Source organism: Aspergillus ibericus (genome assembly GCF_003184845.1).
Source record: "Aspergillus ibericus CBS 121593 unplaced genomic scaffold BO80scaffold_50, whole genome shotgun sequence".
Classification (NCBI taxonomy): Eukaryota; Fungi; Ascomycota; class Eurotiomycetes; order Eurotiales; family Aspergillaceae; genus Aspergillus; species Aspergillus ibericus.
This window is the reverse complement of record NW_020292148.1, coordinates 201,199-222,913: the sequence shown is the minus strand read 5'-3', so window position 1 is coordinate 222,913 and position 21,715 is coordinate 201,199. Positions and strand designations below refer to the sequence as shown.

The 21,715-nt window shown below is 54.0% G+C and overlaps 7 protein-coding genes across 7 annotated transcripts; 2 read left to right on the top strand and 5 right to left on the bottom strand.

Annotated features, from left to right (window-relative positions):
* Window positions 1-513: 513 nt before the first annotated feature.
* Window positions 514-3,412, bottom strand: BO80DRAFT_428671 (E3 ubiquitin-protein ligase). Its single transcript, XM_025720304.1, has one exon. The coding sequence runs from the start codon at window positions 3,189-3,191 to the stop codon at window positions 993-995; it is 2,199 nt and encodes a 732-aa protein (XP_025571330.1). The 5' UTR covers window positions 3,192-3,412; the 3' UTR covers window positions 514-992.
* Window positions 3,413-3,659: 247 nt separating this feature from the next.
* On the bottom strand, window positions 3,660-6,982 carry mfp (putative peroxisomal multifunctional beta-oxidation protein (MFP)). Its single transcript, XM_025720303.1, has 7 exons — window positions 6,662-6,982; window positions 6,366-6,593; window positions 6,187-6,295; window positions 6,046-6,135; window positions 5,611-5,998; window positions 5,145-5,553; window positions 3,660-5,094 (listed from the first exon to the last, which is right to left on the bottom strand). The coding sequence occupies exons 1-7, from the start codon at window positions 6,815-6,817 to the stop codon at window positions 3,775-3,777; spliced, it is 2,700 nt and encodes an 899-aa protein (XP_025571329.1). The 5' UTR covers window positions 6,818-6,982; the 3' UTR covers window positions 3,660-3,774.
* A 628-nt stretch (window positions 6,983-7,610) lies between these two features.
* On the top strand, window positions 7,611-9,132 carry BO80DRAFT_415788 (TDA10 family protein). The gene is made up of 5 exons (XM_025718153.1): window positions 7,611-7,927; window positions 8,001-8,509; window positions 8,577-8,600; window positions 8,655-8,770; window positions 8,820-9,132. Exons 1-5 carry the CDS (start codon window positions 7,781-7,783, stop codon window positions 8,981-8,983), a joined length of 960 nt encoding a protein of 319 aa, XP_025571328.1. The 5' UTR covers window positions 7,611-7,780; the 3' UTR covers window positions 8,984-9,132.
* Window positions 9,133-9,495: 363 nt separating this feature from the next.
* BO80DRAFT_365091 (60S ribosomal uL30 domain-containing protein) lies at window positions 9,496-10,547 on the bottom strand (the record flags this gene model as incomplete). The annotated part of the gene is made up of 3 exons (XM_025716182.1): window positions 9,496-9,955; window positions 10,009-10,175; window positions 10,362-10,547. 3 exons carry the CDS (start codon window positions 10,545-10,547, stop codon window positions 9,496-9,498), a joined length of 813 nt encoding a protein of 270 aa, XP_025571327.1.
* An 858-nt stretch (window positions 10,548-11,405) lies between these two features.
* BO80DRAFT_458582 (ESCRT-II subunit protein SNF8) lies at window positions 11,406-12,262 on the top strand (the record flags this gene model as incomplete). Its single annotated transcript, XM_025722292.1, has 2 exons — window positions 11,406-11,881; window positions 11,950-12,262. The coding sequence occupies 2 exons, from the start codon at window positions 11,406-11,408 to the stop codon at window positions 12,260-12,262; spliced, it is 789 nt and encodes a 262-aa protein (XP_025571326.1).
* Window positions 12,263-12,531: 269 nt separating this feature from the next.
* On the bottom strand, window positions 12,532-15,690 carry nip1 (translation initiation factor eIF3 core subunit c). The gene is made up of 2 exons (XM_025720302.1): window positions 15,258-15,690; window positions 12,532-15,173 (listed from the first exon to the last, which is right to left on the bottom strand). Exons 1-2 carry the CDS (start codon window positions 15,592-15,594, stop codon window positions 12,913-12,915), a joined length of 2,598 nt encoding a protein of 865 aa, XP_025571325.1. The 5' UTR covers window positions 15,595-15,690; the 3' UTR covers window positions 12,532-12,912.
* A 974-nt stretch (window positions 15,691-16,664) lies between these two features.
* On the bottom strand, window positions 16,665-20,184 carry BO80DRAFT_213176 (putative protein kinase Yak1). Its single transcript, XM_025714328.1, has 8 exons — window positions 19,422-20,184; window positions 19,091-19,362; window positions 18,836-19,035; window positions 18,590-18,749; window positions 18,278-18,537; window positions 18,100-18,219; window positions 17,669-18,027; window positions 16,665-17,616 (listed from the first exon to the last, which is right to left on the bottom strand). The coding sequence occupies exons 1-8, from the start codon at window positions 19,972-19,974 to the stop codon at window positions 16,850-16,852; spliced, it is 2,691 nt and encodes an 896-aa protein (XP_025571324.1). The 5' UTR covers window positions 19,975-20,184; the 3' UTR covers window positions 16,665-16,849.
* Between the last annotated feature and the right edge of the window lie 1,531 nt (window positions 20,185-21,715).

Sequence of the window (21,715 nt, the reverse complement as noted above, 5' to 3'; positions counted from 1 at the left end):
CGCTGGGGTTGATTCCCCAGGTGGTGCTGGAACGGGCGGATGATGAGCGGTTGAAGGTGGAGGGGAGGCGGATGGTGGAGGGGGAAGAATAGTAGATCAATTGAAGGTAGGGGCGTGGGAGGAGTGGGAGGAGTGGGAGGAGTGGGAGGAGTGGGAGGAGTGGGAGGAGTGGGAGGAGTGGGAGGAGTGGGAGGGGTGGGAGGAGTGGGAGGAGTGGGAGGAATGGGAGGAGGGAGGAGGGAGGAGGGAGAGGACGTGGCATGCCACACTATCTGCGTACTACGGATTCTAGAATGACGCGCATGTTAGATGTGATTCTACCACTTTTGGTCGTGGTTTGCTATACTCTGTACCTAGCTGGTCATTATGTCCGTCCCATGATATGATAGACTAGAATTGAAACATCGCAAGCTATTTTCATCAATTTAGAATTCGTCATTGCCGTGCTGATTTAGTATGCGCAAGAGACAGTCCTACTATTTATATGATATGAAGTTGGCTTGAATGACACGACTCATTTGGTGATGGGGCATTGGCTAACGACTGGCTAATTACCTGATCGGATGTCGTTTCTTAGATACGGTTCTACCGATTGTACCCAATACGAAGATTTGCCATATTCTCTGACCCAAGGTAGGAGAGCAAATCCAGGTCAAGTAGGTAAACTATCGTATCATCCCTAGTATCAGAGACTCAAGCTACCAAGCAAGGCATTCAATTCTCAATCCATAGAAGCAGTAGAAACGACAAGTCGTGTAATCGTATCGTCTCATCATCAGAGCACCAAGTCCAAGTCCAATTCCAATTGTGCTGATCCAATCCAGTCAATTCCATTCAGTCATTCATTCCAATGCAAATTAGCCAATCGATTTCTGTATGAGTTCTTTGTGATCGCTCAATCATTCGGCATCTCAAAACACCGTCCATATTACGCCAAAGCAAGAGGAGAGGAGCAAGAGAGAAAGGAGGAAGAGCAGGGGGGGAAGGAAGGGTTATATCTCGTCGATCACGATGATCCGTTCCACTACCCAATCTACCAAGGTCTGACCCTCGAGTTTCCACCGGCCATCGCGCCACACTTCATCGAGCCAGTAGGTCCAGCCCTTGCCTTGATGGTGGAGGATCAACCGTCCACTACCACCGCGACGTTTACCTTCGGATACGGAGAAGTCGTTGTTGACGCGGAGAGTCCCGATGCCGACGCCAGCGGTGCCCTGGCGCGCGTGCCATTCACGTTCGGCTTTCTCGCCGGCGCGACGCGCCACGGCTTCTTCGTCTTCATCTTGGTAGAGCTCGCATTTGTTGCATTCTGTGCAGTGCGAGCCCGGGTTGATCCGGAAATGCTCGCAGAAGTGCTTGTAGCCTTCCATTTCTTCGAATTCGTCTTCGTTAGCAAATTCATCGTTGTCGTCGCCGTCAAGCCCCGCGGGCCCGGCAGCCGGATCGAGGTTTTCTACGAGGTTTACTCGACGGCGCGGTCGAGGACGGCCTCGGCGGTTGGCGGGCTTGCTGGGAGGCCCGAGGGCCTTGCGGCAGAGGTAGCACATGGAGTAGCCGCAGACGCAGGTTAGCTTGTTACAACCGGATGACTTTACAAACGAGAGTCCGCAGCGAGGACAGGTGCGCTTCACGGCAGCGGTTCGGGCAGCCTCGACGGTGGCCCGCAGGTCGAGGAGGAGTGGCTCGTGACAGACATGCGGATCACGCCATGGCTTTTGGCAGGTGATGCAGCTGACCCGTCGACAGGCCGGATGCGCGCAGGTGAACCGTTTGGCCCGGATCTTGAGGCAGAGGTTGAGGAGGGCGTTGTCAAAGATAGTGGTCACGACAGAAGGATCTAGAAGGTAAAGTAGTGTTACAGGTATAAGAAGTAGGGGTATCAAGTCGAGCAAGAAGATAGTGATCAATAGGCTGGAGATGAGCCCATCTCGGCGAAAGCGCCAGGCAAGGCCGCCGGCAGAAGGATGGTACACGGGGTCAACCTCCGCGTAGGAGCAAAAGGGGCATCGAATGAGCTTCAACTGGGACTTGAGCAAAACCTCCGAGGCAAGTCGCGTCTCGAACTTGGCATACGTCTCAAGCCCAGCCTTATCGAGTAGTATAGCCCGCTTGACGATCTCCGGGTTCAGGGACCCGTGGCAGCTGTCGTGGCCGAACGGCGCCAGGCACTTCAGTGTTGACTTCTCAACATCTACCGATTTGCCCCAGCCCTGGCCGAACAAGGCTTCGTGGATCGTTCGCCGGATGCAGCCGTAGCAGATAATGTGCGTGTTGTCCGAGCATGTCGAGATCTGCTCAAAGGTCACATCGGCCAAGCAGCACTCGCACTCATAAACAGCATCAACCGCCTTGGCTTCGGTCTCGTTCAGCTCCTCCGCCAACTTGAGGTCCTTGATTTCCCTCTCCTCCTGCCTCGTTCGAAGTAGCGGCGCCAGTAAGATTTCATGAAGTTCCCGATCCAACTCTTGGCATCCGGTCTTCTTCAGCCGCGGGACCAAGTCACCGTCTGTACGACGCTGCCACACGATCAGCGGATGCTCGCTCTTGTGGCGCTTAAAGGAAGGTAGGATGCTGTTGAACGTCGCGCGCCAGGTTCTCCGGGAGAGATCAAGCAAAGTCGGACGGGCTCGTATGTAACAGAAATTCACCTCTGCCAACACAGCCTCCACCGCACTCTTACTCAGACCACTAAACTCCTTCGTAAGAGCTAGCTTGACGGCAACTTTGTATTCATCTGACCGGAACAGCTCATTAGGGGGAACCAGAAGCTCATTGCCGTTGAGTTGGTGGACAACGCCACCATCACCCTCCGACCCCCCGGCATCGGCTGACGCATTCCATCGCCCTGCTACCCATTCCTCTTTGTGACGAAGTAACTGCTCGACGCAGACATGGAGACGGCTCTGTCCGTCGAATCGGACCAGGAGTTCTCGGAATACCTCGACGCGGATATCGGGGAAGATTCGAGCGAGGGTCTGCAGGGCATGGTTCAGCTCGTCCTGCTCTCGTTTTTGGTCCTCGGAGGTGGGGTTCGGGGCGGCGATGGGGCGAGTTCGGGAGGTGATGCCGAAGGGGTTGTTGCGGAGGGCCTCGCTGATGGTGGTGGAGTGGGTGCCATCGCTGGAACGAAGCGGGGGCGAGGTAGTGGTGGTGGATCGAGAGAAGCTAGGGACAGATAGGGAGAGCACCATCGTTGTACTGACGGAGGGGAGCAAGACTGAGCTTGCTACATGATCGTTGGAGGATAGGCGGAGGGCGTCTGGCCTGCGGTGGATGTATCTGCCGATCGGACAGACGATGTCACACCACGCTAGTATCGGGGCCTAGGCAGGGCGATGGAACTGGCGGCGTTGAGGATGGGGTGATTTGTAGTCGGAAGGGGGAATGAATAGTAGTAGTGGATGGATGGATTGGAGGATCCGAAGGTGGGTTGGGAGCCGCCGAGCATTACCATACCTGACGGCCTGCCACTCCCGACACACCTGCCCGTCCCAACATTGAGCATCCTCCGCTTCACCATCCCCTCATCTGCAGGCACCCTCCATCACTGAGGGCCAGACTTTCAGGGCCATTTCCCTCTCCTCAAATCAGAGACTCTCCGCCTGTAGATCATCCGCCTTGAGATCGCTTACGAAGTGGCTGCAGAAGGCGTGTGCACTCGTTGGTATTGGTAGTTCATTCAATGACATTGCTTAATTCAACAGAATACTTTCATACCGCTTATGTACATACATTCTGATTGATCAGATTCGTCCGGATCATCCTGACGCTGTTTTACAACTTGGCCTTGGCACCCTCCAACAGTTCCGCTCCAGCCCCCGTGATGGCAGGCTTGCCCGTCTCCACCACCGTCGTCTGGAAGAGAACCACATTGCCCTCCTTCCACATCTCCGTCTTCAGGGTCTGGCCAGGCAGCACCACTCCGGAGAAGCGAACCTTGAGGTTCTTGAAGGCGCCAAATGTGCTGAACACATGCTTGCCAGAGACGCCGAGAGAGCAGAGGCCGTGCAGGATCGGAGTCTTGAATCCACCCACCTTGCTGAACTCGGGGTCAATGTGCAGAGGGTTGCGGTCGCCGTTGAGGCGGTACAGCGCAGCCTGGTCCTCCGACGTCTTCTCCTCGACAACCGCATCGGGCTTGCGCTGAGGGGGCTTGTAGGATGCGACGGCAGCCTTGGGCCGGCGAGCAGTGGGCTTGGGCGATCCGCCAAAGCCGCCGCTGCCACGGATGAACACGGTCGACTCGTTGTAGAAAAGATCCTCTCCAGTGTTGGCGTCCTTGGTGGTGTAGCCGGAAACGACCAGGGCCGCGTTGCCCTTGTCCACGACGTCGATAAGATTGGGGTAGGTCAAGGTCTTGGCCGCCGTGGGGATGGGGAACTTGCGGACTTCCATGTACTGCTCGCCATGCAGCAGCATCATCGGGGAGTAGTTGGCGACGATGTCTTCCATGTTCCAAGGGTTGGCGGTGTTGAACCAGGGAATCACACCGTACGTGGGCAGAGCCTGGAAGTGTTCGTGGTTCTCATACACCAGGGGAAGGTCGGTGCGCTTGGCACCCAAGCTGAGGTTGTAGAGGATGATATCACGATCCACGTAGTCAAAGGGTGTTCCTTCCGTAGTGGCTTGCTTGGCCGTCTCGATGGCTTGCAGAGTGCTGTTACCGCCATCTCCGCCCTTGCGGTTGCTCATGTTGGCCATGATCTTCTCGGAACCAGCCTGGCCGTCTTCAGGGTGATCCGCACGGCCATCCTCAAAATCGGTGATTGCCTTCCAGTTCTTGACCACCTCCTCGGGGGTAAGCTTGACGTCGACGGGGAATCCGTGGCCGCCCGAGCGCTGCCAGCGAGTGCGGGAGAACCAGCCGCTGCCACACTCGTAGAGGCCCTTGGTGGTGGGCTCTGGCAGGATGTCGGAGCAAAGGAGAGCCACCAAGGGAGCCACGTAGTCAGGCTTGAAGGCCTGAACCATCTCCTCGGGCATGATAGTGCGGGTCATGTTGGTACCAGCATTGGGGGCGATCGTGTTCACCTTAATGTTGTACTTGGCACCCTCAAGAGCCAGTGTGCGGGAGAAACCAAGGATACCGAGTTTCTGATACCAAATTAGTACAGTCCAGGTTGATTTTCGGTCTCTTAACATACCGCGGCAGCATAGTTGGCCTGGCCAAAGTTTCCGTAGATACCGCTGGTGCTTGCAGTGTTGACAATGCGACCATACTTCTGCTTGAGCATATAAGGCCAGGCAGCCTTGGTCACCTTGTAGGTGCCACGCAGGTGGACGTTGATGACAGGGTTCCACAGGTCGTCGTTCATGTTGTTGAAAGCCTTGTCCCGCAAGATACCGGCATTGTTGATCAGGATGTCAATCCGGCCGAATGCGTCGATGGCCGTCTTAACAACATTCTCGCCATCTTCGCAGGATGCCTTGTTACCAACAGCCTGGCCACCCATCTTCTTAATTTCCTGAACGACAGGCTCGGGGTCAACGAGGTCGTTCACAACGACGGCAGCACCGAGCTTAGCGAAGAGCAGACAGTAGGCACGACCAAGGCTATGCAGCTGTTAGAAACAGACAGTTCTCCAATCGTGGATTTTCGGGGCCACATACCCATTGCCACCACCAGTGACCAAAGCCACCTTGCCCTTGAAGTCAGGCTCCTCACCTCCCTGAGCACTGGGCAGCTTCAAGCCGTCCTCCAAGAGAGTCATGAAGTCGGCAGGACCAGTGGGATAGCTGGGCTGAGAAAAGTCGTTGACATCGTTCCACTTCCTAGCAATGGCTCCAGGGGTCAAAGAGGCATCGGTCTTCAGCAGAGCACCCTTGGCGCGCTCCCAGCGCAACTTGGCTACATGTCCACCACCGACCTCATAGATTCCGCCAGACTCGGTAGTGTTGGTTGGGTGGACCAGAGCAGCCACTAGGGGAACAACCCAGTCGGGTTTGAGGTTCTCCAGAACCTCTGGAGGCATGACTGTGGCCGTCATGCGGCTAGCGGCTGTTTCGAGTCAGTCATTCCTCGTTCAAAGGATGTACCCCACATACCAATCGGCGCAATGACGTTGGCGAGAATGTTGTACTTGGCGCCTTCCTTCGCCAGCGTCTCAGTGAAGCCGACCTGACCGAGTTTGGCCGCTTATTTGATCAGCTAAGCACATCACGGATATCAAGGTCCTCGAAGCATACCGGAATAGTTTGCCTGACCGAAACTACCGAAAAGACCGGCTGATGAAGCAGTGTTGATGACGCGGCCATACTTTTGTTTCCGGAAGTGAGGCCATGCAGCTCTTGCGCACTGTAGACCACCGAGTCCAGCGTCAGCAACCCGGAGGCTGAATGAAGAAACTGGTATTTCTCCGGCTTACCTTGTATGCACCATATGTGTGTACTCTGTTGATGAGATCCCAATCCTGATCTTTCATGTTCTTGAAACTGATATCCCGCAGGATACCAGCGTTGTTAAGGAGAACATCGATGCGGCCAAAGTTCTTGATCGCGGTTTCAATGATGGCTTCACCGTTCTCGACACTGTCGTAATTTGCTACTGCCTTGCCGCCAGCAGCTCTGATTTCCTCCACGACCACATCGGCAGCCTAGGGAGGCGGATCGGAGTCAGCGGAGATAGACAAAGACATCGGGGCATGTGACTAGTGACACCGACCTTGGCCGACTTGCCCTCGCCAGAATGGGAGCCACCCAGGTCGTTGACGACGACATTAGCACCCCTTGAGGCAAAGAAGAGAGCATAGGCCTTGCCCAAGCCACCACCAGCTCCCGTGACAACCACGGTCTGGTTGTCGAAGCGTAGCTCAGACATCTTAGGTAATGTGAAGAGGGAGAGTCAAGGTATAGAAGGATCGGAGGGGATAATAGAATCACGACGTAAAAGGGAGAGGAGACGGGGGTATTATATGTCGCTTAAGTTGAAGAAGTAGTTTTGAGGAGATAGATTGTCTGGGGGAGACGAGAGGAAGAATCCGGGGGGGGGGGAAGCTAAGATGTTGGCCGCGAGCTGGGGGACGGTCGCAGTGCTCGGCAAGGCGGGCAGAGGAACCTCGGCATCTTTTGCAGGTGAAGCTCGGAGGTTTGGCTGGCTGACGCTAGACCGATCGGGGGTGGCAGATGATGGGCCTTCACATGCCGATCTTCCTGGTCCATGATCTAATCTTCTCATTCTGTGATCCATGAATTGCCGTTTCTCCCCAACTTCCAGACGGACTCCAGATTCCCCCTGGCTGTTACTGGGGCCCCTTCTTCCCCATTCTACCCACCCACGGTTTGTGACGGGCCTACGTGTCTCTAAGGGGCAGACCAAGTCGAATCCAGTATTAACAGTAAAGCACTGAATAAATGACCATGATCGACAATCCTGCATAGACTCTCCATGACAATACAGGCTTTCCAGATAGTTAGTTATCCATAGAGTTCCTCAGTCTGCTGACTCAGACATGTGATTCTCAGGCAACGTCATGCCACGTGCCGCCCGTCACTTGATCCCATCTTCATAATACCCTTATTCGGTCAGTGCGATAAAGCTATCCTTCTTCATAAAAACGGATCCAATTCCACCCCGGAGAAATGTGCGACGTCCCAGCCATGGCGGGTAAACCATCAGCCAGAACAATTGTCCCCAGGTTATCCCGCTCGGATCACCTCCGAAGCTTAGCAGTAGTCAGTTAGTCCACTGTATATAGCCCATCCATAGCAACCCCAACAACATACGTACTTTACTACATCCTCCCTAACAGCAAACACCAAATCTACCCCTCCACTTCCCAAAATGCCCGAAATCATCGACGACAAATCCCAACACTGCATCCCGTTCCTCCTCGAACGCCTAAAAGCCCACCAAGCGCACCACCCCACCGATACCCCGCCATTCTTCCTCGGTCTGAATGGCGTCCAAGGCGCCGGCAAAACCGTCCTGGTATGTTATGCCGAGGATTAGCACTCCCACAGTACCCAATATCAACCAAGAGGCTAATTAATATTCATGGCAGGTCTCCACCCTCCAATCCACCCTCCGATCCCCACCCTACTCCCTCTCCGTGGTCACTCTCTCCCTCGACGACCTCTACCTCACCCACGCCGAACAGCAGAACCTCGCCAAAACCCACCCCTCGAATCCGCTCCTCCAGCACCGCGGCCAACCCGCGACTCATGATTTAGCGCTCGCGAAGGAGGTATTCGCCTCTTTGCGAGCGGGCCGTCGTACGGCGGTTCCGGCGTATGATAAGTCTGCGTTTGCGGGGCAGGGGGATCGGGTGCCGGAGGAGCAGTGGGAGGTGGTGAATCGGGAGGGGGAGGAGCCGGTCAAGGTGGTGATCTTTGAGGGGTGGTGTGTTGGGTTCCGGGCGTGGGATGAGGAGGTGCTCCGGGGGAAGTGGGAGGAGGCGGTGCGGCGGAGGGAAAGGGATGGGGAGGCGTATAAGGGGAGGTTGGGGTTCGTGGAGTTTGAGGATGTTAGGACGGTGAATGATGCGTTGAGGGGGTATGATTTGATTACGGAGTGAGTTCTTACGGTTCTAATGTGGATTGGGTTGGATTGGAACTGCTGGGGCTAATTGATTGGGCAGTCAGTTGGATGCTTTGATTCATATGTAAGTGAGTATCGATGGCTGCGGGGATTGTCGTGCTGATTCCATGTTCTATAGAGATGCGCAGGATCTGCATTTCGTCTATGATTGGCGACAGGAGCAGGAGAGGACCCTTCGCGCTGCTAAGGGAACCGGTATGACTAAGGAACAGGTCACCCATTTTGTTAACGGCTGTAAGTATTGATTTGAGTGTTGAGGATAGAAGGCTAATTGAAGGTCCAGATTATCCGTCTTATGAACTCTTCAGTGAAACCCTTCGGGAGGGTGTGTTTAAACCTGTCCCCCACGCTACTACTGCATCTGCTCCATCGACGGGGTGGGAAGGGAGGCAGCTTCGGTTGGTCGTGGATAAGAACAGGAAGGTTCAAGAGGTTATCAAGATCTAGAGGGTTTATTGTATTTTTTCAGCCGAGGGAGTGTTGAAGGGGTTGTGAGGGACATATATATATCTTGACATATGGGTACATGTTGTTCTATCCCAAGGTCATTAGACTACTAGTTACAAGACAAATAGAAATAAAGAGACAATTTGAACAGAAGACTGGAAAAGGATGACACCCGCAAACGTAAAAAGCACCGAGAAATAGTCGGCTTGATGAAGTCATGTGTATGTGTAGGGAGGCTTATCGAACACTCCGTACTTCGTGAGAGGATAACAGTGGAGCGTACCGCAGAGGAATCAATACGAACATAGGGGATAACGTCTGAAGGGCGAACACTCAGAGCCAACAGCTAAGATAGTGCATTACATTGACAGACTACAGATACAATGCTAGTGACCAAGATCAGGTTGTACGAAGCTTTTAATTTTGAACCCAGATTTTAGACCAGTACCCGCTAACTAGGAAAATCGGACCTCATTACAACCCGGTACGGACAACCATCACCGAGAATGAATCTAGTTCATCTGGCGGATGAGACCGTTGATGTTCTCCTCACGGTTACCGTAGTCACCACCCTCGATGAAGTGCTTGAACTTGCGGGTGTGGAAACCACCAGTGGGGTTGGAGAGCTTGAAGGGCCACAGGAAGTTGTTGGCCTGCTTGAAGTTGGGGCCAACGGTGTAGATCTCGTGGATCAGATCCTCCATGCAGACAATGCCGTACTTGCCGAGGTGCTCCTCAATGATCTGGTTGTCAGTGAGGGGAACACGCTGCTTGTCGACCTTTCCGTAACCGCGCTTGTAGACGAGCTCACGGATGGACTTGAGGTTGGGGTAACCGTAGGCGATGTAGGGGTTGATGATGGTCAACATCTCCTGGGTAGCCTTGGTAAGACGGACGAAGGTACCGTTGTTGATCTGGAGCAGACGGAGCAGCTGGAGGATCTTGCGGGGCTGGGGAGCGATCTTGTTGATACTGCGAGGTTGTTAATACAAGCTGTTTTTCACGATAGTCAAGTCGAAACTTACCCCTTGATACGGATAACGAAGACAAGCTTGGGCTCCTCGGCGACGTAGAAGTTACCCTCCTTGCGAGCAACGCGGGCAAGGCGGATCTTCTCGCGCTCAGCATCGCGGTACTCCTTGACGTAGGACTCGGCACGCTTGAAGATGACGGCGCGCTTCTCCTTGTTGGCCTGGATTCAGCTGTTAGCAGACGGTCTTCACAAACGACTCATGAAACAAAAATCATTTGCAGCTTCATTTTCAGCCCCGAAAGATGGTTAACGAAGCGACAGCATCGACCGTAGTCTAGTCGCGTAGTGGTGTGTTGTCATCACTATAGAAGCAAGAGAGGAAAAAAGAAATCGGTAAACACTTACGGCCTTCTTCTTCTCGGCCTCCTCACGGGCAACAGCGCGAGCCTGCTCCTGGCTCTTGCGCTTCTTGAGGAGGGTCTCGGGGACGAGGACCTGCTCCTGGGTGGGGACAGTGCTGTGAAGGTCAGTATAGTCCGTCCGCAGTTTGTACAGAAAGGACTTTTCGCCGAGTGTAAGAATTGCAGCCATAGTGCCACATTCTCGTACTGAAGGCAAATGATAAAAGCACCCGACGACATCCATTTGATCGGTGAGGTAGGAATCTTCACTTGTCAATTGCACGCTGTATCTCACTACTACTTATGCATTTCCAGCATAATGTTCGCAAGTCCAGGGCGACAGTGACCAGTAAACTATCCTCATCCGACAAAACCCCAAACATAGCGCTCAGGAAGTGGTGTTGAGGCCCTTCATCCGTACTGCAACCTATTACGGCGCAACGCACATGATGATAGCGCACAACAATCCTTTTGGAGGAGAAGGTCACTGTGCCTTCAGCCTCAACACCCCAGACCAAAACTCATCCAATCCTCATCTAATATATTCTTAGGCGATTCAGGACGAGAGGCGGTCGTGGGAAAAATCGAGCTGGTGCTTAGCGACCGTTTCCGATCGCAGCATCTCCAGCGAGAGAAAGGACGACTATAACTGAACCCCACAAGCTCGTACGGCGAAACAGCCGCTGGGAAATCTCAAAGGGAGTCTCACGTAGCAGTGGAGGCCATTGTGACGGTCCGTAGAGTTCGCGAGTTGGGCGATTTGGCGAAGGCTGTCGTACTGGAAGAAGATCAAGAAAGAAAAAACGCTGCAACTTCGAGAAAAATGGGTTGTGTGGGTGGATCTCCTGCGCTAAGCCCAAAACGGCTAGCGACAGTGGCCGGCCCATATGTTCTCTTTTGGCCGTTTGGTCCGGCCAGCCCTTATCGACGCAGGGTATCTGCGGGTCAGCTGACTGGCTCCGATAAGCGCCAGCGGCCGTATGACAACATCCGGGCCCTCTTCTACCCCACGCTCTTCAACAATCCCCAGATCAGAGAGCTAATCGCCATGGCTAGTCGTCGAGGCGTCGGACTTGGCGCCTTTGCCAATCGGACCCAGGCTAGTCAATCGTTTGCCAGTCATGGCGCCACCCTGCGTTCCTCCCACCTCTCGTCCTTACAGACGCAGCTGTCTGTATTCCAGTCGTTGCTCCACACCTTCGCGCTGGAACACAGCTCCACGATCAAGTCGAACCCGACGTTCCGAGCGGAGTTTGCGCGCATGTGCAATGCGATTGGGGTTGACCCCCTTGCAGCCAGCAATGTCAAAGGCAAGAATGCGCGGAAAGGCTTAGGCGAGATTGGCAGCTTCTGGACTCAGATCATGGGTGGAGACATGAACGACTTCTACTTCGAAGTCGCTGTCAGAGTGGTGGAACTTTGCCGAGCAACCCGCAGCGAGAACGGCGGCTTAATCGGGGTGGAAGAATGCCGGAAACGAGTAGGCAAAGGCAAGGCCATTGGGAGTGGACTAGAAGTTACAGAGTATGCAGGTCTGGCCCATGCAGTAGTGACACCGCACACTGACCCATGTCATCTTTATCTATCTGTAGTGACGACGTCCTTCGGGCTGTTAAGAGTCTCGAGCCACTTGGCTCTGGATTCTCGATTATACGAGTTGGAAGCAAACAATATATTCGATCGATCCCGAAGGAGCTGAATACGGATCAGGCTACAGTGCTTGAGGTTATCCAAATTCTGGGTTACGTGAGCATTTCGATGCTACAAGTAAACTTGAACTGGGAGAAGGCTCGATCGCAGACCGTTATCGATGATCTTCTAGCAGATGGTCTTGTCTGGCTAGACGCTCAAGCGGAAGAAAACGAATACTGGTCCCCGCAGAACCTACTGGATGACAGTGGCTGAGTGCCTTGTCTGGCGATGAACGCATCGATTTTAGCACAGCAACCTGACCACATCACATATATGACCGCATAAGGAACAGAATAGGTCGGGGGCTGATACAAGGGCTCATCGGTACTGGGCCTTAAGCCGAATACCTGTCTCGTCATGCCTTATTCGGAACCGGCCAAAGCAAAGCAGATTCAAACATGCAGTAGGCGTCTAGCCTAAGAACCGCCATGGCACCCTTGTGGTCTTGTTTGAATTGCGATGAGAGATGATACCTAGCGGACAGCCTGGTTCTGCTATATTTATATACAACACTGCCTTCAGCAGGAGTGCAGAGTTAGATATGATGCCAGTCCTGAATGTTTATATTTGCTGTCCGGACATCGACTGCCTGTACGTGAAACTTCAACCCGCTACTTGCACCCTTCAAGCACGACTTAACGCCCAAGTCTCCGTATTTCCTCGTTCATTCCAAACGTGATATTCATCTGCGGATAGTAAAAATACGATATGCGTGACAGTAGGAAAATCTAAGAAAAGGGCGAGAATTGCCCAGCGAAAAAGAAATGACCATAATGGGTAAGAGCACATGGAATCATACGCAAGTTAAATTCCAGAAGGAGCATTAGAACCATGAAAAGAAATCAATGCCATTAAATCATTTTTTATGCCTTGATCGCTCCGCCCAATGCACCACCGCTGAACTGCTGTCCACCAGGCCGACGGCCCTGTTGGCCACCAGGGATTCTGGGGCCACCACGGGCTTGGCCAGCAGGTCCACGACCACGGCCACCACGGGCGCCGGCGCCCTGATCGCGCTGGAAGGCGTTGGCCATGCCTTGAGTACGCTGCTCGAGAGTCTTTTCGTTGGCCTCCAGAAGGTTCATCGACTTGTCTGCCAGGGTGACGATCTGGGACTGGAGACGCGACAGCTCAACGCCCTTGCGGAACACAATGGCGTCGTTGACCTGGTCAAGAGCAGCTGCCAGCTCTTCGTGAGAGATCATCCGGCTGATAATGGCGGCGATCTTCTTCTCGGGGAGCTCGAACATGGTGGCCAGAGTGGCGATCGAGAGGCTGTCGTAGAAGGGAGCGTAGGTGAAAAGGTATGTCCTCAAGCCCTCCTCCTGGATCTGCTGGGACAACATCTCCTTGATCTTGTCGGGCTGGGGCATCAGATCCCAGATCTTGATCGAGTTAAGCATCTCGGCGGCCTTCTTCCAGTCTCCGGCAGCGAGGAACTTGGCACTCATGATAACACCGTCACGGGTGTTCTCGGCGGGGCCGGTGAAGACCTGGCGCTCGTTGTAGTCGAGCATACGACGGAAGGTCTTGGAGATGACACGGCGCTTCATCTCGGGGGAGGAGGAGGTCTGAGCCATCAAGGGAACCTCCAGGAACATGCTGGAGGTGAGGTAGATGCACTCGAGGAGCTCCAGGTTGATGTGCATGTGGAAGGGCAGCTGACGCTGACGCTCCAGGCGCTCCTGCTCAGGCGAGACAGTAGAGTAGCGCTGAAGGATGATACCCTGAGCCAACAGTTCCTTCTGACGGCCACTGCCACAGACCTCGGAGAGGGTGTTCTGAGCCTCGTAGATCAGGCCGGCCCTGAAAGCGCACAGACCGATCTGAACAAGAGTGCGGTTGAAGAGGATTTGGGTGCTCACGTCGAAGTTGGCAATGTTCTCCGTAAGGTGGGACATGAGCATCAGGTCGCGAGAGCGGTAGTACTGGTCGTGCAAAGCAAGGAAGTAGATCTGGCACAGCATGGCACGAGCCCGGATGATACCATCGCTGTTCTTGAACAGGTAGTTGCACAGAGTCTGCACAAGGTTGGTCACATCGCCCGTGTTGGCGCGAGGGGTGATGTTGGTGTCCAACTCGGAGGGAAGAGCCTTCCAGGTACCCTCCTCCAGAATCGTGACAACCTGAGAGGGCTTGAAGTAGATGTGCTCCAGTCTCCTCATGACCACCCGGTTAAGGCTGTCCTGTCTGGGGTCGCTCTTCTCAGCCTTGGTAAGACCCTCGACGTAGACCTGGGTGCGCACAAGGTTGGTGTACAGCTGCTTCTCATCACCCAGGCGGTCGATGTACTCGGCAGTGTGGGGGTCGATGTGCTGCAGGGAACGGGTGAGCTCATCATCCAGTCTCTCGACGTAGGAGACGATGCTGCCGGGAATGTGAAGGACCTCGCCGGGAGCGGGCTGGGGCTGCTTGTCATCGTCCTCCCACTCCTCAGCACCCTCAGTAACAACGTAGGTGCGGTTGTTCTCGAGAACGGACAGAAGGGTGGCGAACTCTTGTTCGGCAAACTTCCACTGATCGACGGCCATGTAGTTGCTGGTGGACGACGAAGTAAGATCGAAACGAGTGGAGATCAAGGTCAGGTAGATGCGGATGCGCTGGTAGGGAGACTGGGCAACCTCCAAAAGCTTCTCCATCGTGCGAATCTGCTCCAGACGATCGGTGTTCTTCTTTCCGCGGGACTCGACGATGACACGGAGGTGCTTCAGGATGCTCTCGGGGGTGTACTGGAGGGTCTTGCCGCCACGGCCAACGGTTGCGAAACCATCGTCAGCGCTGGCGCTGGCAACTTGAACGGGTGCTTCGATACGCTCGATCTTGGTCAGGCGAGGGGCGGCGACGACGGGGCGAGCCACTTCCTCCTTGGCGTCCATGTAGGTATCCTTGTTCTGCCTGTACTTGTCGATCTGAGCGGCATAGTCCTTGTTGTTCTTCTTGATGCGCTGCTTAACGGCGTTGAATCCCTTGGCGTTGCTGGCGTTCATCTTCTTGTTGCTAGACTTCTGCTTCGACACGGTCTCGTTGACGAAGTCCTCCAGGTCCGCGACGGTCTTGACGTAGATCCTGGGGGTAGGGCCGGACTGGACGATCTTGACGATTTGGCGGTTCAGCTTGTCGAACTCTAGGATCCCATGTTAGTATCGAAGCGCATCCTCCCCTTCCCCGCGGTTCCAGAATCCATCGTTCCACTCCAGGGCCAACGCACCTGTCGAGATGACCGCCCAATCATTGATTTTCTCGGCATTTTCGATCAGCTTAACGGTGTTTTCGAGCTCCTCCAGCCGCTTGTCCTTGGCACTCTTGACGACAGTCACTCGTTCCTCGTCCTCGCTCTCTTCGCTTTCGGAGACATTTTTGATGAAACGGTTGGCACCGGTTTTACCGGCATCCTCGTCCTCGGAGGAGGACTCCTCCTCCGACTCCTCTTCCTCGCTGGACTCCTCCTCGGACTGCTCCTCCTCCTCGCGATCGGAGTAGATCTCCTCCTCGTCGGAAGAGCTGGAGTCGCTGTCGCTACCGCCACCGTAGAAGAAACGCGACATGGTTGCGGGTGGGTTTTCAGACGCTGGAGGTCGGGGAAAGTCGCGGAAATCGAAGGTCGGCGGTCTCTATCGGCGGCCGGGGGGATACACGCAGGTGAAAGGGCCGATCGGTCTGGTCTGTTGCCTGATAGCAAAATCCGTTGTGAGGGTTCGGAGCCGCAGAGGTTGGGCGGGCGCGAGTCACACACGAAATTTAAGCGAGCCGGCGCCTAACCCCAACAGGCAGGCGGCAGCTCCGGGACGCGGATGGCTTTGTCCTTCGAACTCCTCCCCTCCCACTCCAGACTCCCTTAGTCTCCGCCACCTCAAAACTATCGCGATCGCTGATCCACGGCCTACGACAGTGCGGAGATCAAGCCCTCCTCCACAGGTCACCGCGACCCAACCGCCGCCGGGGCCCTGTTCCCCTCCCTCAGCACCACGATCTCCAGCTACGGGTACGTGCTTGGCTCGACTGGTTCGGTTTATCTGGCACAAAGAGACCCCGTGGGGAAGAGAGCACCCTAGCTTTTCCGGCCCCTCTGACCCGGGCCTCACCTTTCATATTTTAATATCCAAGTTACAGGGATGTTGGTCTTCCATGAATCGCGCAAAAGAAACGGAACAGAAGGAAGGGACATGTCTTGCATAGCGCATAGCAGTGGCATCTCTGTGCAATATTCTCGGTAGAAGGAAATGAAATTTAAAGCATCAACATAAATCGCGGTCTTTCCAAGTACTCCTGGCTATGCCGAAAACAGCCACATACAGGCCTAGGAGAATGGACAGGGGAGAATGATAAAATGGGAATGAGCATCGGGAATCCTGCAGCGCTCGACTATAGGAAAAGGTGCACCTATTCCCCCGTAGCGGGGTGCGGAAGCTCGACTGGCAGTCCACTCGCATTCGCCGCTACGGCGGAGGTCCGATGTTAAATATATCTTGTGGGAAGTTATGCTTCCTGCCGTGCAGGGGGACTTGGTTCCGTCCCTTGCCTACCAACAAGGCAAAACTGGTGGTCGCAGGATTTCATGAAAACATAACTCGTTCGCATCGGGTACTCATTCAGGATTTAGGAAAAGCTGCTCTGAATGAGATTGGGATCAGGCAGGCTCCCAAAAACACGGCAGAAGGGGCCCATGCCGGTATAGCTCTGCGCTCACCTCCTAGCCATGAAAGCGTATGCAGCCCACACTTGCTCAGAAAGAAGAAATGGCTGGTCCGTAGGGTCGAGGCACCTTGGGGTGCCACCAACCTACTCATGGCGTGCATGCACTCAATGCCACTGGTTTTGGCCCATAAAGCCTTCGCCCCCTAGAACACCATCTTCAAGGGTACGAATAAAGTCTCGGTTTCTTGTGCCGCCTGTACGGCTTCCTCGTCGCCTTTGGCCAGCAGAATTGGGGTCGACGTACCCATCCGGAGGAGGGGGGTAATATGCCGGGCTAGGCTGTAACCGAATAGGTGCATTCGGGTCGAGATGGCTGGCCACACGTTGGATTGTCGGTGGGATACCTCCCCCTTGAGGGTCCATGGTGGACGCACGCTGCCGCCCAGCTCGGGTCGTCGCCTGCGCGTAGAGGCTTTGGGATGGCGCGTATTGCGCTTGGGGCACCTGCCCCGGTATAAGGTTCATCTGGTGGCCGTAGGCTGGTGGCTGGGTAGGGTATGGCGGAGGAGCACCTTGTTGGTGACCAGTAAACATCCCATTGTACATAGGCGGCGGCGGCTGAGCATGGGTCGGCGTATGAAACTGGTTCAACTGCATAGCATAGGCATTTTGGGCAGCCGATTGAGCATGAGCTGCTTGTGCTGCCCTCTGTTTACTGGCAGCTTCTGCTTGCTGCTGTTGCTGGATACCAGGAGCAACAGTCTTGTTAAGCGACGAATACTTCAAGTTCATCGGGGGAACAAAAGGCCCCGTGAATTTCTGTTGCGTGATGAAAGGATGTAATTTGGCCTGTTGGGGTGACCAACGCTCGAGGGGATTGATCGTCAATAAACCACGAACAAAGTCAATGAAGGCAATTCGGTTATTCAATTCTAATGAAAATCAATTAGCAGGTTTATGCGTAATAATTTGGGCATGACCAACCTCGTTCAATTTCGGCCTGCTTCATATTTTTCCTCGGCATTGGATAGCTGCGGATGATTTCTTCCAACGTCGATGCTTGGAAGTACTTCTTGCTCGGTTGCTCTTTTGTGTTATGCTCTCGAGAATATTGCTCTAGGCTCTTTAGGCGGTATGTTTTCCGACCAAACTCGTCCTGAGTCTTTTCGAAAAATTCACCTGACTGCTTGCCCATCTCCAGCATCCAGGTTGGAGGCAGGCCAAGCATTTCCACAATGCGGCAGACTTGGTTATATTCCGAGGATCCGGGGAACAAAGGCAAGCCAAGGAAAAGTTCAACGACGATGCACCCAAGCGACCACATGTCAATCGCAGATGAGTAGCTAGAAGAGTGTCAGTCTAGGCCTGCATAGGCGGACAGATATAGCAGGGGCAGCCCCGGGAGATGTGCGTACGGCAAGCCAAGAAGAACCTCTGGTGAGCGGTAAAACCTGGACTGAATATATGTGTATACTGTCTGTCGTTCGTCACACGCTGACCCGAAATCAATGACCTTGATAATAGGGCTCTCAAGACTGGATAGAGCACGAAATCAGTATTCAGGATCTGTTCCAGTTCCGCTATATCACTCACTTCTTCAACAAGATATTCTCCGGCTTCAGATCACAGTGGATCAAGTGCGCCTTATTCAAAAGGCTCAGTGCATTCAAAAGTTGCTGAGCAAACACGCGTACTAAGGTCGTACTCAAACCCCGGAATTGGTTCTGTTTGATCAACTCGTATAGATTGACACTCAGCAATTCAAACACCAAGCACAGATGCTGCCGGTGAATAAATGTATCTTTCAATCGGAGCAGATGGTGATCGTCGTTTTTATCGTATCTGCTATTGAGCTGCGGCAGATGTTAGCAGCGGCCATATAACGATTGACCATGGAGGACTTACCAGATCTAAGACTGATACCTCCATCATACTCTGATTGAAGTAGGCAGTCTTGTTCTTGATGACTTTGACAGCTACAACTTCCCCTGTTTTCAGGTTCTGACATTTCACAACCTGTCCGAAGGTTCCTTGACCCAACACATCCAGGATAAGGTAGCGGTTCCTATAAAATATGAGTATATAAGCTGAAGATGATGGAAAGAAGATATCCCCTCAACTTTGTGGAATATGCTTGGGGGGTTGACGTACTTGTGGCCTGCTTCTTCACTGCCCAATATGTCGTTGACATACAGGATGTAGTCACTATCCTCATTATCATAGCCGTCGTTCTTCACGCCTTTGCTGGGCTTGGTGAGGACTCGTCTGGGATTTCTTGAGGATTCGTAATTGAAGCCCGGGTTGCATATTCGGTAGGTCGCTGGAAGATGTGTCGTCAACGCTTGCAGCGGCTGCGGGTCTGTTAATGGATGCCAGTTGTATAGCCGGTAATTCCAGTATGCTTACGCTAATAAAGCCCCCCTCCGGATTCGCACGTCTGTAAGCCGGCTGCGCATTCATCCGTGGTTGGAGTTCGTTGATAGACTTGATTTTTTGGAACTTTGGTATAGGGCCTCGACCTGGCTGATGGCTTCCACCGGAAATAGATGCAGAGCGAGGCGATCTACCATCTTGCGCAAATGCGGCATTGAGTTGGGAGCCAGCAGAGGGCGGATAGTATTGGTCGGAGCTCATGTCGGCGGGCTGCAGAGGAGGGAGTCTAGGAGGCCGCGATGCAGCTGCCACGGAAAACGTTAGTCGCTGTACCTCTTAACTGTCTGCACAGATGAACACTCACAAGGCGGTGATTGAAACGCCTGGGGGGGTGAGGCGTAGGTTGAACCCCTTGTCGGCGACCGTCGTGGTTGATTCGGACCGGGCGGGAAAGCATACGAGTTATGCGATTTCCCAGGACTCGCATTAAAGGACAGGGAAGGTGACAAGACGTTCATAGGAGAATACCTGCGAGCGGCCGACGATTCTTCATTTGGGAAGTATTGTGATGAAGGTCGGCTGTGCTGGGTCGGTCTCGTAGAGTATTTGGCCCGGTTGTACGGATCCGCATCTTCCATCGTGGTGTCCGCATCGGTGACATAATCCCGACTACGTGGCGTCGCAGCTGGAGACGACGCCATGGAGACGGTTCTGGAATTTGGAGCGATCGAAGGGGGCTTGACTGTAGTGCCGGGGGCCTGGAAGGGCTCGTAGGAGTATCCAACCGGCGGCTGCGAGTGTTGTGGCTGGGCGCCGTATTTTGAGGCTAGTTGTTGTGGATTAGACGTCAACCCGTTGTTGAACTGCGCGGGATGTCCCATTAAGGGATCCTGGTAGGGCTGCCACTGCGAATCCATTTCTCCCCTCCCTTAAAACGGCGTCTCTTGAGTATGTGATGAGAGATCAGATCAGATCGGACATATGATGATCATTTATCACTGTCGACAGCGCACATGCACCACGATCGGGGGTTAGATAGTAGCGGGGACGGCAAGACGCACGTAGCGCAATCAGGCGGAGACGACGCGGGACACCAGCAAGCGATGGTGCAATTCGAAGACCGGGGGGAGACGAAACGGAGGAATTGATGCTAGATCCGGGTTGCGTCGAACCTCATTATTCGAGCAGAAGACTGTTCTGGTGATGAGGGCTCAAGGGGCGAGGGGGAGGCGGCCAGTGGATGGACGGGGCGGGCGGTCGCAATCCACAATGACGGGTGCGACGCAGCAGCCAATGTCGATGCGGCAGCTGACACGCGAAGGAGGTTGGTTGGAAGGATGATGGCGACCGATCCAACTAACTGTTGGAACCCTGGGGGGAAGGATGGGTATCCAGACAGCCAGGTGCAGTCGAGGAGAAAGACCGGAAGGGGGGAAGTCTGGAAGCAAGTCCAGATAGGTAGGTGGTGGGCACTGAGAGAGAGACCGACTAGTGCGGAGGGGAAGAGAGAAAGAGAGGGAAGGGCAGCAGTAGTAGTAGTGATTTCAGTTCGTGGAGGTGGAGATGGGCCTCAGGCTGCCGTTGGGTTGGGGGCTTTGGGAATGGTGCCGGGAAAGGGCCACCCACGGACCAACCTGCAAATAATGATACTGATCTCACGACTTGGTGCCCCTCTCGGGGACAGCTGAGGAGGGATCTTGTCGAATTTTTGGATCGGCCGCCAGCAAATCGACACCGTCCCAGTTCGATTCGCAAAAGGAAGATAGATGAACAAGAAGATGGATTAATTACTATTAGTTACGATCAATGGAGAGACCAGTGCACCATCACCTTCATGAACTCCTCCGGGTTGAAATCATACTTCATATCCCATCCCATGTAACGGGGGAATCGAAAAATGTCAACTAGTCATCGCATGTCTGTCTCAGTCTGTTGCCTGCCTCTCGACCAGCCTCTTGACGGCGATCGGCCTTCATTGGGAAAGTCTACCTATCTCCGCGCCCCTTGGGCATTCAACCCGACAGTTTCAGTAGACCTGAGCTGGGTCCCCGTGCCTCCTGGAGTATAATGAAGAAAGCATTGTTCATGCCACACTGATGTTATGGCTGGCGATTGTCATGTCTCGAGTTCTGTACGACGTCTCCTCCAATCTACGAATGCACATCATCATGGCCGTTTGCAGCGTGTGCCAACCCCCATACCGTCTTTACGAGTAAAGATCGCAATCATTCCAAGCCGGATACACAGTAGCCAGACGAGCCCGGACCCAATAGCATATTCCGGAACTCAACAATGAAGGATTCGTCGCGGAAGTAACACCCGAAACGGGTGAGAATCGATCAATTGCTGTGATGATTACCTCGTTGATTTCATCGATCCATCATCTGGCTTTCCTCCTGGAGGTCAACTGAGGCAAACACACGGGCCCCAAGCCTACCCGGTGACGTGGGAGGCTACGTGGAGTATGACTAACAGCCGGAAGGCTAGGCACCAAAGGCGGTGTGTGCCAGGCTGCAGTCGGTGAAATCTTTCTGCCGGGCTTATGGCTGTCGCTCGTCACAGTCCTTCTTTTAGATGTCATTCGCGGTTCCTTGTCAATCCGGCACAATCTGGGATTCTTCTCACTTTCACGGTCGCAGCCAGGTGTGAAGTATCTTG

Excerpts from the sequence above, each read along its gene's own strand:
- BO80DRAFT_428671 (XM_025720304.1), bottom strand. The coding sequence starts at position 3,191 with ATGGTGCTCTCCCTATCTGTCCCTAGCTTCTCTCGATCCACCACCACT.
- mfp (XM_025720303.1), bottom strand. The coding sequence starts at position 6,817 with ATGTCTGAGCTACGCTTCGACAACCAGACCGTGGTTGTCACGGGAGCT. Across the intron at positions 6,594-6,661 it reads GCGAGGGCAAGTCGGCCAAG|GCTGCCGATGTGGTCGTGGA; the intron begins GTCGGTGTCACT and ends CCGCCTCCCTAG. Across the intron at positions 5,999-6,045 it reads CAACGTCATTGCGCCGATTG|CCGCTAGCCGCATGACGGCC; the intron begins GTATGTGGGGTA and ends GACTCGAAACAG.
- BO80DRAFT_415788 (XM_025718153.1), top strand. The coding sequence starts at position 7,781 with ATGCCCGAAATCATCGACGACAAATCCCAACACTGCATCCCGTTCCTC. Across the intron at positions 7,928-8,000 it reads GCGCCGGCAAAACCGTCCTG|GTCTCCACCCTCCAATCCAC; the intron begins GTATGTTATGCC and ends TATTCATGGCAG. Across the intron at positions 8,771-8,819 it reads CACCCATTTTGTTAACGGCT|ATTATCCGTCTTATGAACTC; the intron begins GTAAGTATTGAT and ends TTGAAGGTCCAG.
- nip1 (XM_025720302.1), bottom strand. The coding sequence starts at position 15,594 with ATGTCGCGTTTCTTCTACGGTGGCGGTAGCGACAGCGACTCCAGCTCT. Across the intron at positions 15,174-15,257 it reads TTGGGCGGTCATCTCGACAG|AGTTCGACAAGCTGAACCGC; the intron begins GTGCGTTGGCCC and ends ATGGGATCCTAG.
- BO80DRAFT_213176 (XM_025714328.1), bottom strand. The coding sequence starts at position 19,974 with ATGGATTCGCAGTGGCAGCCCTACCAGGATCCCTTAATGGGACATCCC. Across the intron at positions 19,363-19,421 it reads GGCGTTTCAATCACCGCCTT|CTGCATCGCGGCCTCCTAGA; the intron begins GTGAGTGTTCAT and ends TTTCCGTGGCAG. Across the intron at positions 18,538-18,589 it reads AGGTATCAGTCTTAGATCTG|CTCAATAGCAGATACGATAA; the intron begins GTAAGTCCTCCA and ends CATCTGCCGCAG.